The sequence below is a fragment of the Etheostoma cragini genome, chromosome 17 (assembly GCF_013103735.1).
Source record: "Etheostoma cragini isolate CJK2018 chromosome 17, CSU_Ecrag_1.0, whole genome shotgun sequence".
Lineage (NCBI taxonomy): Eukaryota > Metazoa > Chordata > Actinopteri > Perciformes > Percidae > Etheostoma > Etheostoma cragini.
The window spans coordinates 8,577,781-8,592,491 of record NC_048423.1 but is presented as its reverse complement, the minus strand read 5'-3'; the positions used below and the strand labels follow the sequence as shown (position 1 = coordinate 8,592,491).

At 38.7% G+C, this 14,711-nt stretch overlaps 1 protein-coding gene across 2 annotated transcripts in view; it reads left to right on the top strand.

Annotated features, from left to right (window-relative positions):
- adam12 (ADAM metallopeptidase domain 12) overlaps positions 1–14,711 on the top strand; it is an 88,071-nt gene that overhangs the window by 67,787 nt on the left and 5,573 nt on the right. Inside the window, exons 16-23 of one of the 2 annotated variants that reach the window (XM_034897812.1) lie at positions 162–357; positions 477–585; positions 4,290–4,488; positions 6,927–7,004; positions 9,116–9,224; positions 9,454–9,640; positions 10,062–10,170; positions 11,569–11,820. In XM_034897812.1, coding sequence (XP_034753703.1) covers positions 162–357; positions 477–585; positions 4,290–4,488; positions 6,927–7,004; positions 9,116–9,224; positions 9,454–9,640; positions 10,062–10,170; positions 11,569–11,820 — 1,239 coding nt within the window. The remainder of the gene's footprint in view (positions 1–161; positions 358–476; positions 586–4,289; positions 4,489–6,926; positions 7,005–9,115; positions 9,225–9,453; positions 9,641–10,061; positions 10,171–11,568; positions 11,821–14,711) is intronic. The other variant, XM_034897813.1, reaches the window with a different exon arrangement.

The following is a 14,711-nucleotide window of genomic DNA, read 5'->3' as shown; positions in this document are numbered from 1 at the left end:
TTGGTTTAGAGTGAAATGTGTCAACAACAGTCCTGCCAAGTTTAAATGAAGACACCAAACCTTTAACCAAAAGCATTGACTTTAACAGATAGATGGAGTCAGCAATTCTGGAAATTCCATGTCTCAAAGGGCTTACTGTACTGTCCTGTATGTGTTCACAGTTGAAACCAGCTGGCACCATGTGTCGAGATTCTAGTAACTCATGTGACCTGCCAGAGTTTTGTACTGGTGCAAACCCTCACTGCCCAGCCAACGTTTATCTGCATGATGGACATGCCTGCCACAGCGTTGAAGGATATTGCTACAATGGCATCTGCCAGACTCATGAGCAACAATGCATCACCCTGTGGGGACCAGGTAAATCAATGGCTACTAATAAGTGGGACTGTGTACATTATACTCACTTTAATAAGAAAACCTTTCACTTAATTTAGGTGACTTTATTTTGTATTTTGCTTGTTTGTCTTTGTGTGTAGGTGCCAAGCCTGCCCCTGGGATATGCTTTGAGCGAGTCAACTCCGCAGGTGATCCTTATGGGAACTGTGGGAAGGACTCCAAAGGCTTGTTTGCCAAATGTGATCCAAGGTAAGACTGTGCAGCTGTTCTGATGTGGTAGAGGTACAAAGAAATTACTGCAAAACACAACTGATTAGCTTAAGTGGCGTCATTAGCAATCTTCATTATTGTGTGGAATCTGAGATGTGATCTTCAAACAAAAGTTTACATGGGTGAAAAATGTAATTTGAGGAAGATGGCAGCTAATTACGGACTAGAAGAGTATTCATAAATCATTTCATGCTATTCTTGTAGGCTAATTGTTTCAAAGATCTTTTCCCTTTGGGCAAATTCTGTAATCAAGCTCTTTGTTAATTGATGTGATTGCTTTAATGACCGGAGGACTCAAGCATTGCAGCTCTCTTCAGCAGTCTTTTGTATCTACAGTTACTTATCTTTGTCAGTGATTGACAGGCCTTTATGGTTGGGGGTTTATTGATAAGGTATTTTACAATGTGTCTTTGCAGTTTTCTCGAATGGTTACACACATTTTCTGAAAGCATGCCTCATTTCTCAGAAGTCTACACACAAATAAAAAACCACACTCGATGGGCATAACCCCTCAATTCTCCTGCAAAATGAAAGTTTACATTCAAAACAATGTTATTTCTTCTCAAAATGGTATTTTGTTTTCAAATGACACACAAACCATCATATGGATAGACATATATAAGAACCAGTTGAACACTGATGTAGTCAATGTAAAACACTATAATGAATGGAAAACACTTCTTTTCCATTCTTCATAATGACTTTTTTTGTTCAGTCTTACACTTACCACATACAGTACATACAATATTGTTTTTGTACGCAGAACATACAAATACACGGTAACAAAACCTCATCCACAAAAAAAAAGGATTGAGGAATGGAGAATATGGAGGGAGATAAACAACTAAAAAGGGTGAGCAGTGAACTAGTTACGAACCAGAGCGGAAACTTACGCTGTCCCAAATGACAACGTACCTGAGCTGCCCTGGGCCATCTATCTTATCTGGTGGAATGAGTGTGTTGTGTAGGGTGTCCAGGAATGTGATCAGATGGGCAATGTTTTAGGGGCCAAGGGTAGCATGGTGATGGATGACGCCGTGGTGGGTAATTGCTGAACACATTGTGATGTTTCCCCCGTGCTCGCCGGGGACCTCAACAATGGCATGCTGGCCAACGATATTCCTTCCCCTTTTTTTGTCTTTTTGTGAGCTTAAATCCAACCTCATCAATGAAGATGACTTGGTGCTCCACTGCAGCCACCTCTAGCTCGAGGACTCTCTGAAACACACATGACAATATCAGAAATAGACATGGAGTGGTCACTATTGTGAAGCACAATCATTAAGATTACAGTACTGAAATATGTATAATGTTGAGAGTATGCATCAACTGTGGGAATGTTTAGGACTCACTTGCACATAGTTATATTAAAATTATTTGACTCTTTCTGAATTGCGTTTAAATGGCACCCTATAGACCTGCTTAACCAAGCTCAACTAAGACCAAAACAATGTATTTTAATTGACAAATTTGCAAATGCTTTCACACTGTGTGTCAGACCAGATAACATCATGTTCTAAACCTAACTTATAGGCTAAAGTCAAAGTGAACAGCTGTTCATATTGTTAATTGAAAAACAAATGTATTGCCTGCATTTTATTCCATTGTAACTGTAAATGAGAGAAACAGCTAATTAAAGTTATCCAAATAGATCAATCACAGCTAATTCCCATCTATGTAGGAAACACACTCAAGTGTTGAGGTTCTTTCAATTGCACGACCATCTGTTTTTACAGTATTCTTTAGATGTTACAGTAAGTGAGTGTTGTACTTTGAGAGCAAAGATTAGTGTAACCAAAGTCAAATTCCTTGTTTGTTTATGCAAATCTGGCCAAAGCTGATTCTGATTCTGACATGTTACAGTAGTACATACAGTAAAAGATAACATGTTTGGGCTGATTTTGTGTGGAAAAAGAACAATACAGTAAAGATGAATACAAAGAAAGTAGGGAGAAGAAGATGAGTCCCGGCCAATTCTGTTTCTTTTTTTTCAGACTGTAAACCGTACATTCTATAAAGCTACTCTGAGATGGGTCATTCATTTTTGTATTGAATTTCTGCAGCAAAAGAAATGAAATGCATGTATTTACTAAACTCAACAAAACAAAAATGTAGAAACTGCAGTGTAAAACACAATCAATGATCAATACAATATACTATTATCTATTGTATACGGGCAGACCTGACACAAAATAAGGCAGTTTCTGTAATTCCACCTTATATTAGTAGACATTGGCTATGACTGACTAAATGTTCCTGTTGGAAGAGAACAGATGTTAGTGTTTTGAAAGAATTATTTGATGTTTGCAGTGTTTTGGTAGACATAGTGTAGTGGGTTAGTGTATTATTGTATTTTGAAAATTAGTGTTGGAGTTTAGTTTACAATGTGTGATTTTGAGCATAAAGTTAACCATTTTGCCTTTTGTGTGTTGTGTGTGAGTGTGTGTGTGTTATGGTGCATTAAGGGTTTTAGGAAAATTGTTAAAAGTATTGAAAATATTGTCATAGCAATCTTAAAAAATTGTAATCCTCAGATTATTTCTGCACAAGACACAGTCCAGTGTTGATAAGGTTACCCTATCAATATTTTAAAATATCTTAGTGTTTTCTTTAATTTTTCTTTGTATTTGCTGTAATGTTATGGACCATGTTCATGATTTCAGTTTCCTGTTCAGGAGACAGAAGACCTTCCCAACCACCTTGTGTTGGTAATCTTTCAGGTCTGCCATACAAATAGTAAAATACTGTAAATACTGTGCAGGAATACAAAGTAGCAATACATTTCCCAAATACTTGAAACATACTTTATTTTTACAGTCCTACAGAACTGTCTACACAATAATGTACTACTGTACTCATTGAGTATTGTATTGAAATGCATTTCTGCAATTTTCTAGTGAGAGTAGGTTATTACCTGTTCTCATTTCGGAAAGTCCGGATGATGGATGCTACAGAGTACCTGCTCAAATTTGGCTGTACTCTTTGCCCAGCCTCCTTCATCGTTAGACCATGGTTTACCAAAGTGGCTCAGATCTCATCAGAGATTAAGGTCCTTGGCCTTCCTCATCCTCGTCCTCCCTGTCCTCCTCTTCTTACTCCTCTGGCTCTGGCTCTGGCTCTGGCTCTGGCTCTGTTATGTTGGCATCTATTGCTCCAAAACAGAAGAGCTCACCTGTTGCCCTTTTATGCTAAAACTCTGATTGCTAGTTGTAAAACTGTGTGACAGGTGTTTGCCCATGTGATGAGTCAGTGTGCATATTTGAATGGCAGTTTATTCCTTGTGAAAACAAGAGATTTCTTCATGAAAAATGTGTGAAATGGAAGTGGTCCCTTGTCAGTGTGTGTGTCTGTTCATGTGTTATTTTGTGTCCCTCTTTCCTGTCTTTCATCTCTGTGTTTTTTGGCCCTGGGACGTGTCTTAGGGTTTTGTTTGTGATTGATTGTAGCTGTTTATAATTTCAACAACATTTTTTTTCAAATGCTGAGAATTGTGTGTAGTATTTTGAAAAATATGTGACTTAGACCTGCAATTTGAGTGTAAAGCAGGAATTGTAGCAGAATGGGTTCAGGGGGTTGGTGCATGAGTTACATGTTGTGGTCATTGTGTCTCATGTACAAGTATTTGTGTGTAAACAATTGAGAAAAACTGTAAATGTTTGTGTGCATACGTGTGTTGCCTCCAGGGATGCAAAATGTGGCAAAATTCAGTGCCAGGGAGGAGCCAACCGGCCAGTGATTGGAACAAATGCTGTTTCTATTGAAACCAACATCCCGCTTCAAGAAGGAGGGCGTATCCTGTGTCGAGGAACCCATGTTTATCTGGGTGATGACATGCCTGATCCTGGGCTAGTTCTGGCTGGTACAAAATGTGGAGATGGCATGGTGAGTGATCACTTTATCATTTAATTTTAAAGAGACTCCATTTAGACTTTATTGTCCTACTTTTTCACAGCACTATATACATCAGACAACAGTACATGAAATAGCACACAGTAACAACATACTGTACAATGACAGACTACAGTACACACTCAGGCCTGTTCAGCGAGGCCTATTGTTTAAGGCGGCTATGGCTGCAGCGATTAGGCTTTTCCCAAAGCGAGCCCTTCTCCACCTCAGTGCTTTGTACCTGTGCCTGGAGAACAGTAGGGTAATATGTTGATTGAGTGTGTGTGTGATTTCTTGTCCTATTAGGTTGAAATGCGTTCAATGGCCTTATTGTACTGTAGCTCTGCAGGGTCGGGTGTGGGGAGACCAATTATCCTGAAAGCAGTGTTGGTTAGGAGTGCCAGTTTGGCCCGATTAGTAATGGAGAACATGTTAAAGCAGCCGTTGAAACAGTACATGATATCTCTGTCTCTAGTGTTTCTTTTGGATGTCATTAGTTTGCTGGTCGCAGCTGAGTCTAATGTTAAGGGTTCCTCCAGGGTATTTCAAACTGTCAGCTATTTCAACTTTTTGTAAATTCTTCTTAGGTAGCACAGACAATGCTCAATATTTATGATTCAACATTAGGTCTCCCCTATGCACAAACACCACCTAACAACTGCATGAGTCTATGTAGTACTCCTTTGGATGCTGACTAAAGAGTACTGCTAAGGCAGAGACAGAGAAGTTGCCCTTTCTAAATAAAAAGACTAATAAAGTTAACTCTTGAGCAAATCCAGTGATCCGGGGCTGGATAAGACCATTGTGGCAACAAATATTTAATTAGGTGTGGCTCTCGACTTTTCTCCTTTAATGTGCAGCCCTCAAAAGCTCCCTCACCACGCCAGTGACATCAGGGCCTTTTTTTTTGTTGCCAAGAGCAAGGCAGAAAAAGAGCTTTGGGCTGGAGCACTTGGCTCCTTAATTGTGTCTCCAGATGAGGTTACAAGATCTGTTCTTAGTCCTGCATTAATGGCAAACTGGTTGTGAGGGTATATGATATGGGGCGCATACAGTGTCACCAACTTCCTCTGCTGCTTTATATCAATAAATAAATAGATAAACATTATTTTTTTGTCATACTGCATATCACCAGAACCGACCGAAGTAAGCTTCCCTGTCCAGAACTTCTACCTTTTCCCCTTGTTGGCATGGTTCACTTGCTTCTCTACTCTCTTTTTGACCAAGGTAAAATGTTGTTTAGATGTATAAACAGCAAGGCAGTTTGAGTTATTACTCTATGCCTGAGGAGTCTTCCACACACCAGCCCTTGTGGTTCTCCCTGGTGGAAATTTTAAAAAGTAATTTGTGCAAGACATTGTGCTTTCTCACCATTTTTTGTAACAGAGAAAATATCACACATGTTTTTCCACATGGCCCATACCTGGCCAGGTCACGTCTGGGCCTGTAAATAAGCACTTGCTTATTTACAGATACCTATGGTGTCTCCTCAGTAGTTTTAACAACTGGATGATTGCTTTTGCCAGTACCCTGGCAACTGTCGATTTAGGTGGTGAAAGGCCAGCGCTCTGCCTACGTGGTTGAAATTCGGCTGAATGTGTGAGCGTCAGGTTATCCTAGAAAATACGTTTTATGCAATGTGTTGTCTGGGTTGTCCACCTTTGGACTATGGAACCAAACGGTAATGTCTTACAGTCCTACAATTCCTCATAAGTTTTTTCAGTTACTTCACTGGGAGCTAAAAGGTCTTTGAGCTTTATTGTGCAAAATGGCAGTCTGCCAAGTTAGCTCCTCTCCTGGCTGTTGTCTCTGCAAAATGTGAGTGAGCCCCACACATTATCTTGAAATGTTGCTGGGCTGAAGGTGGGTCTTTGTCATGGGCATTTGTACTTTAAAAGGTTTTCTATTTTCAATGCCAATCAGGCGTTAAGTTGGCAGCACATGGCCCACACAACAGTGGCAATTTGAGGAAGAGCTCAGTACTGCTTTGCCTTATGCAGGCCTTATCTTTACATAAAAGCAACAACTGGCTTTTGCCAGTTTGATGTTGTTGTTTGTTCTAGGATATTGTGCCTTTTGTTTCTTCACCATGTTAACTGCAGTAAGGGTTGTTATGTGTATGTGGTGCAGCTATCCTAAGTGTTGCTCTGCACTTTCAGCTAAAAAAATTGTTTAATTTGGTAATTTTTAAAATGGTATTCCACTTCCATTTAATTCTACATTAATTCATATATTTCAATCAAATTGTTACTTTTGTTTATACACAGGCAAACTGCAACTTTACTCTCCTATTTGAGTAGAGATCATGCAGCAGGTATAAATCATACAACTGCTATTAAAACTGCACATACTAGACAGATATTCATTCATATCCATTATATGTCCAATTCTATGACTCTTAAAAATACCTAAAGATGCTTTCCTCTTTATAGGTGTGCCTGAATCGCGAGTGCCAGAATGTCAGTGTCTTTGGTGTGCATGAGTGCTCTGGGAAGTGCAATGGACGTGGGGTGAGTGCAAAGTACCTACTAGCTCAATATTTGTTGTTAAATTATACACTGCTGCCTGTGAAACAAATTCATCTGGATAGACTCTGTATTTATCTATTTAGTTACATTTCGACTAACTGAACAAAATTAAATCTTACTTCCCCAATAATTGCACACAATAGCCGAGCAACAGTGTATTTATTTACAGTGCAGCCTGTAAGTAAGGGTGGATACTCCAATAATCTTCATCAATACTCAGGTTAAATCAATCCCATTTAACAGCATCATTTGTGGTCTACTTAAAGTGTAGTCGATCATCTTGTGACTGTACAGTGAGAGATCATACAGAGCAGCACTGCAGGGAAAGCCCACTATAGTAGTTTGGTTGCAGTATAAAAGTAACACTGCCTGCCAAGAAATTATCACCTTTCTCTTAGTATATCATATCAATAATTTAAAAGGTTGTTTTTAATGTTCCATTAACATTGTTGTTTAGCTGTAGAATAAAACACTCACAAGGGGCTAGTTTACAGTAACCTCTGATTTTAATCGCCAATTATGGCAATTTAGGGGCGCCCTCGTAGCTTAAATTAAAGGACTCAGCTTTAATTAAAGCTGAGTCCTTACCGCAGCAGCCTGGGTTCCAGTCCAGGCCACATCCCTTTGCTGTATGTCATACGATCTCTTTCCCTTTCCTTTCTGTCCCTCCATATTAAAAAAAAAAAGAAGAACTGACAACAAAATAGATCTTGAAAGTATGGAGCTATATGGCGCAGAGGTTATATACAATGAGAAACCAAAGCTGTGATCCTAAAATGTTATAGTCCTTAGACTTTTTTCTTATTATTTTGTAAATGACTAAATACCTCTGAACCGAATTAGTCCGTCGGTAAAAAAATGTGCTCAGCAACAAAGCTGCCAATTGATCAACTCACGGCAATAATAATAATCATATAGAAAATACTTTGCAAGAGAAATGAAGTAAAGGGAAACGGTTTCCCATTAAGAGTTTGGACTTGAACTTCATTTTGCCCCCTGCAGAAATATCTGGCGAATCAATTTGTTTGACATTTTCTCAAACACCTCACACACAGTATGAGACCTGACTGGAATAGAAGTGATAATCTGAATTCACTGTGGGATTTTAAAGAATATTTTTTGCCTGCAAGTCAACTCCCTTTATCTTGCCAGGAATGTATTGGCTGTATTCAGGTGGTATCTGTATGTGTTGCTTTTCTATACCCTATATGCCCATATAGCCATCTTCAAAAACACAAATAGATCCAAATGTGAAGTGTCATCTTTTCTGATATATCACATACTATGAGAAACTGAAGATAGAGCCAGTGACTGATTGCGGTTCCATCTTATTACCATTTCAACCATATGAGATACCCTTAGACATAGTAAAATTAGTTTTGCAAATGAGCATACAGTGCATATAATGAATCTGCATAAGAGCATAGCATCTGTAGCTAAACAGGATTTTAAAGAATAAGGTACCTAGTCTTATTTCACATTTAGGGTTTTCTGAGTGTTCATCAGGAGATATAGATAATGTGTCCTTTTGACAAAACATAGAGATTTTATTTGCTTTTCCCTTCACACACACAAGAAATCATACCTTCCTCTGAGCCCCTCCAAGTGCCTCTTAACCCCATCACCAGGTATGAAAGAGTGTCCATGGCCTGGAGGCAGGGAAGGCACTTGACTGCACGTCTGTGCTAAATGTAAATGTCCCACAGCTGCACAACTCCCTCCTTCCCCCCCTCACTTCTCCATCCTCACTGCAACTGACAGCTGGACTGTGTTACCTTGCCAGGGACTCCTCCAGGATCAAACTTCTGCACTAAAAACCTGAGGCTTTTACAGAATCCCAAGCACATGTTTAATCTATTATGACTCTCTGTACACGCATGCAAGGCCAGTGTCCTCTTGTATTGAAAGTCTCTGAAAGACAGTGGTTTATTTTTGAAAATAAAAAAAACTAATTCAGTTTTCATTCAGACCCAGACATAATTTATATCTGTGGTTTAGCTGTAAGAATACAAATGCCTTTGGTAGAATTTTATGCAGGAGAAAAGGAGTTACAGTATAGCATGTAATAAACAGTAAAACTACCTTGTTTGCAGGTGTGCAACAACAAGATGAACTGCCATTGTGAAGCACACTGGGCCCCTCCATTCTGTGGGAAAGTAGGCTTCGGTGGGAGCATCGACAGTGGCCCAATGAGACTAGCAGGTAGTGTTCTATCCTTGCTCATCAAGACATCATCAGTACTGGAATGATGTGTGGTTTGGTCTGGAATGTAACTTTCCTATAACACAACACTCTGTCAATCCAGCAATACATTACACTGTGTACAGTCTGAAATTTCAGTCCTTAGCGTAAAAATGTGATTCACAAACTGTGCTGCTGACTGGGCCCAGCTGAAACAGTCTTTGCATTGTCCTGTCATTCTGTGCTGTAGATGTGCGTGTGTGTGTATTAATGTGCGTGTTGTCATATATGGCATCAGCCGACAGTGTGGTCATTACTGTGGCAATCCTGGTTACCCTGGTCAGCCTTCTGGTAACCACCGTCATCATCTTTCTGAAGAGAAAGACTCTGCTGCACCTCATCTTCACCAATAAGAAAAGCACCTTGGAGAAACTCAGGTATCACTTTGGCTTCTACGTCTTGTCTTCTATTTCCACACGTTACTTTATTATTTTATACATTTATAGCTTGGGTGCACCTGGATGGCTACATAACGTTTGGCAAATCAATAAATGCTTTTTTTGTGTATCAAAAAATGAATTTACCTTAAACTGTTCTTGTTTAAACTTATAAACAAGGGACGACAATCCTGTTTTTTTCAATTGTGATTAGATGAGAATAATTTTTTTATTCGAAAAATTCTAAAATTTGTTTTTTTCATCTACAGTTAAACTTTGTGAATATACCAGAAATGTAATCTAAATAAACCTGAAACATTTATTTTAAATACACAAACATATATATTCTAAAACATAAGTAATAAGAAGAAGAAGAATCAGCTACTGATTGGACATTTAAGTACTTTGGTTGTTCTTATAGATCTGTAGAGGCCCACAGGCCAACCAGTCCCATCAGGACTCAGTCCATGTACAGGCCCACCCCACAGCGCAAGCCTCTACCCAAACCCTCTGCAGTCAACATTTATAAGGTAAGTCACTCCCTACAATATATCGGTTACTGCATTAATCAATATGTATCAGCTTATACTGTAAGTTCTTATTCACAATGATGTTTGCAGTATATGCGTGTGTGTTTGTTTGCTCATTTCTATCACAGCCCATTTGATTTGATTTCCTTTGTAATTACACTCTATTAGATCCTTTCACTAAACTCCAAGCTTCAAAGCTTGTTGGAAAACAAGATGCCAGATAATTGATTCAGCTTTACTATATTTCTCTCTGAGATATATTAATTACTGTGCTTTTGTTGACAAGAAGCAGAGAAACTGTAATTGAGAGATTGCTCTATTTAAAAGAGACATATGATGATGTTATTTGAGCCCCCTTAATATTTGTTTTTGATTAAAACAAAACAAGTAGGGAGAAAAGTTGATTGATTTAGGCGGAGGAGGAAAGCAGGTTTTGATTTGTTTCTTGGAAATGATAAGCACAGCAGGAGATGGTCTATCATTCATATGTGTGACAAAGCTAAGGGCATTTTCATTCATGATTGTGTGGATGTGATTTGTGATTTGTGTTTGCACTGTAGTGTATCTGCAGCAACTGTGTATAGAAGTTAAATACATATACTATAATTGAGCATAGAGGTTCATCCAGTTCATGTGGAGTACTTTTCAGTCCACCAAAATGACACAATGTCTGAAACAGCCTGTCCGTTCTTATTATTATGATTGCTTCACCCACTCGCTCATGTCAGTCAACATCTCTGTTTGAATACATCTGCATTGTGTTTGGTCTCTGTGTGTGTGTGTGTGTGTGTGTGTTTGTGTGTGTGTGTGTTTTGTCATCTAGCAGCCAAATTCTTACCGGCCATTTTAGGTGTTATTGGTGTGTTCTGGAGCAGAGGTAACAGCTGGTCAGGACATGTGGTCAGGCTCTGGCTTTCACAATTTTAGAACGTCATATCTAATAAGGTTGTTCTCGAGTTTTATTACTGATTTTGACATCAGCTATTTCACAGTAATGAGAACTATATGACTAAAGTGGAGTTTTACCTTTTATGCCTGCACTACAATCCTTACAACTAGGGCTGCAACTCATGATTTGAATCATGAATTGCCATGTTGCTGAAAGGGGCTATACAAATAAAGCTGCCTTGCCTTGCTTTGCCTTAGAGGACTGGGGACATACACTTTCTGACTGTTGAATTTCATTTAGTTACTTTGGTTTCAGGTTGCTAGTATTGGGCAGGGTGGCTTACTGTCACACTGTCACACTGTCATGACTTACTGGGGCACTTAAATACTACAGAGATTGTTAACGTTGATGAGTAACACCAATAATAAAAGCCTGTTTACCGCTGCCATATCTGATAACACATACCTGCTGGACTTACTGAAAATAACTTCCTCTCATTGTCTTTTCAGCCATCTCACCTAAGTGCAGAGCCTCTTCTGCCCCCACACAACTTCCACTCTCACAGCCTGCGCAGGCTGCCCTTTTACCAGCCCTTACACATCAGCCAGCCCATGCCAGTGTCTCTGAGCGTGGGCCAGCCCACTCTGCCTCCTCTCCCAGCCCACCACAGGGTCCTGCGTGCCCACAAGAACCTCTCACCATCTCGAGTGCCACCTTTTCTCAGTCTGCCTCGCCAGCAGTCATCATACAGAGTAGACCAGGTTTGTTTGACTCAAGAACTCATAAATTCAACACGTTTTTTAGAGTTTACTTTGTCATAAAGCTCATTCAATTCAAGTTATGTATATTTTACTGGACATTATTCCATTTATTAAGCCATACTACAGGTTTATACATTGGTTTTCAGTGTATTCTAGGCAACCTTCAATTTTATGTAGTAGTATGAAAATAACCTGCTGAGACTTGGTAATGGCCACAATGGTGGTTTAATTTTTTTTATATATATTTCCTGTATATGTCATGGTTAATTCACAACGGGACTAATTTGACCTTGGTGTTGCATTTAAAGACACTGACATCTGAGATTTTAGTCACCTTGTAAAAAAGCATTGCAATCCTAGGCTATGTTGACAAAACCATCTCACTGCTCAGAAGCTTTCAGTCATATTGTTATGAAACTGTACATGTTCAAATTTCAGTTTTCTGAAGGACTTTATATTTTGGCTTAAAAATTAAGATTGAAAGTTCATTGTTGACCCGGGAAACAGTTGCTGACAAGCAAGTTTTAAGCCGACATGGTAATACCAGCCGACAAGAAGTCCTTAAAAAAAATGAGAATTGAGACATCTTCATCTCAATGATTACTGAATAAACTGCTGAGAAAGATCAAGTGAGGTGGGGTAATTTTTTTTTAAACTACTAAACTTTGAACCTAATTGAGATACATGTTGTCAGAAAATCCAACCTTTGAGATAAGCAACAAATAAAAAAGCTGACATTTCTCAGATGTCATAGTTTCCTTGGACACACAGATGAAGAGTTTGAAAATCAGTCCCTGCTCATGCTGCGTTACCACATGATAGTAATGTAACTTTAAGAAAAAGTTCAAAATGCTCAATGTGATGGATGATCAATGTCAAGCTAATTTTGAATCTCGCAATTTTCAAACTGTACTGAAATTAATAGAAACCAGTGGCGTGAAATGGTAGGGAGGAAATTAATTTAAAAACGAAGTTCTCTTTACAAATGCTCTGCAGTAATGTAAAATCTATGCAAATTGTAGTTAATGGTCTAAACCTTGTACAGTCACCTGTGTGGTCATTTTTTAAATGGAAATCTCTGCAGACTGAATTCCTGCACTTCGGTTGGCTTGCTTGCCCTCATATAGACAGCATTATTCAATCCGTCTCTCTTCCTGTGACCCCACTCCTGCAAAGCCACCAGTAGTGGATGCAATGGAGATAGTAAATCCGTCTGCATGGTGTATTTGGTGGTGCATCCGAATCCTGATAAGTTAATGTACCAGCACAGCAAGGAGAGTTGTGTAGGATGTTGGCACTCTGTGAGCTGCAGGGTGCAGAGGAAAATCCTCTGAGATGTGCTACCTAAAAAAAAAGAGGAAGACATTACTTTTGCAATGTGACACCTTCTCTCTGTTGGATAAAGAGCATAACATAATCCCTGATGTAAAGCAAAAATTAAACCATGAAGGATTTAGAGGGAGGCGTGCACAGATCCAATTCTCATACCTCCAAGGTTAATCATTTAGGTGAGCAGCAGCAGCAGCAGTGGGGGAGAGTAACCAAGTATATTTACTCAAGTAATGTAGTTTAGCACAAATTTTGGGTACTTGTACTTAAATTGAGTATTTTCCTTTTCTGTTACTTTATACTTCTACTCTTCTATATTTTGGAAGCAAATATTGTAGGCTACTTTTTATTCCACTACATTTATTTTACAGCTATATTACATTTTAAATGAATACATAAAACATACAATAAGCTTATAAAATACAATAGTTTAGGTTAAACCAACCAAACTTTTGGCTTGTGACTAATCACAAGAAAGTAGTGTCTAGTTGGAGCCGTTTGTTACATTTCAGATGTCTGGAAGTTGTTAGCAGTTTCACCAAAACACATTTCCCTTCAAACTTCTCAGATGGTTTCATTTGAATAACTGCGGCCCTAAAATGTAAGATGATTTGATATTTCAAAAAAAGGAGCAGATTCAACTAATTTCCAACAGTTTTGTAGCAGAACTTCATCTGAATGTAAAGTAGGTAAAACTAGCTCTAATTCGAACCAGTACTTCCAATTTGTCCTACTTTGGAATAGATTTTTCTAATGATACAGCTGTACTTTTACTTAAGTATCAATTTAAATGCAGGACTTTGATTTGTAATAGAGTATTTTTACATTATGTATTTGTACTTTTACTTAAGTAAAGGATCTTTATACTTCTACCACTGAGCAGCAGAAACAACTGGTATCATATCCAGTTCTGTATGTTTTTGATGCATCCATATCAAGCCCTGCAGCACATCAACCTTGATTGATATTAACGTGTGACAACTAAGGATGCACTTGCTGAGGCAAGCCACTTTTTACTTTATAAAAAGGCTGCTCAATGACCTGCCTCTGGTACCTGCTAATATCTACTAATCTACTAGCTCATTTTGCTGTAATTAAAAAGTAGGAGTGTAGGCCACATAAATGCCAGCAAGGATGTACAAGACATCAATCCTTCAATAGAAAGTGTATTACAAGTTTATTATACTATTTGACACAACCTCCCCTGCTGTCTGTGCCAATATGTCTCATTTAAAAAGCCTTTTTCGCAGACTATCTTATACCTGTGTGCCAGTTGCACCCCATTAATGTTGAGGTGTTTCCAGGGGAAGAACGCCCTTCCTGCATCTATTGCTATGAGCGAGGATATGAAAAGAGTGTGGGAGCTGGGCTATTTTCACAAACAGCTTCACCTGCTTGTTATTATCTTGAAAAAATACACATCAGATACCTGTAGAGTGATATAAAAGTAAAACAAACAAACTCAACCCCTGTTCAGATACACTGCAAAAGCATTGCAGCAGCATTAGACTGTTGAGGATAAAAAATCATACCTTTCCAGAATTTCATCTTCTCAGGAACTT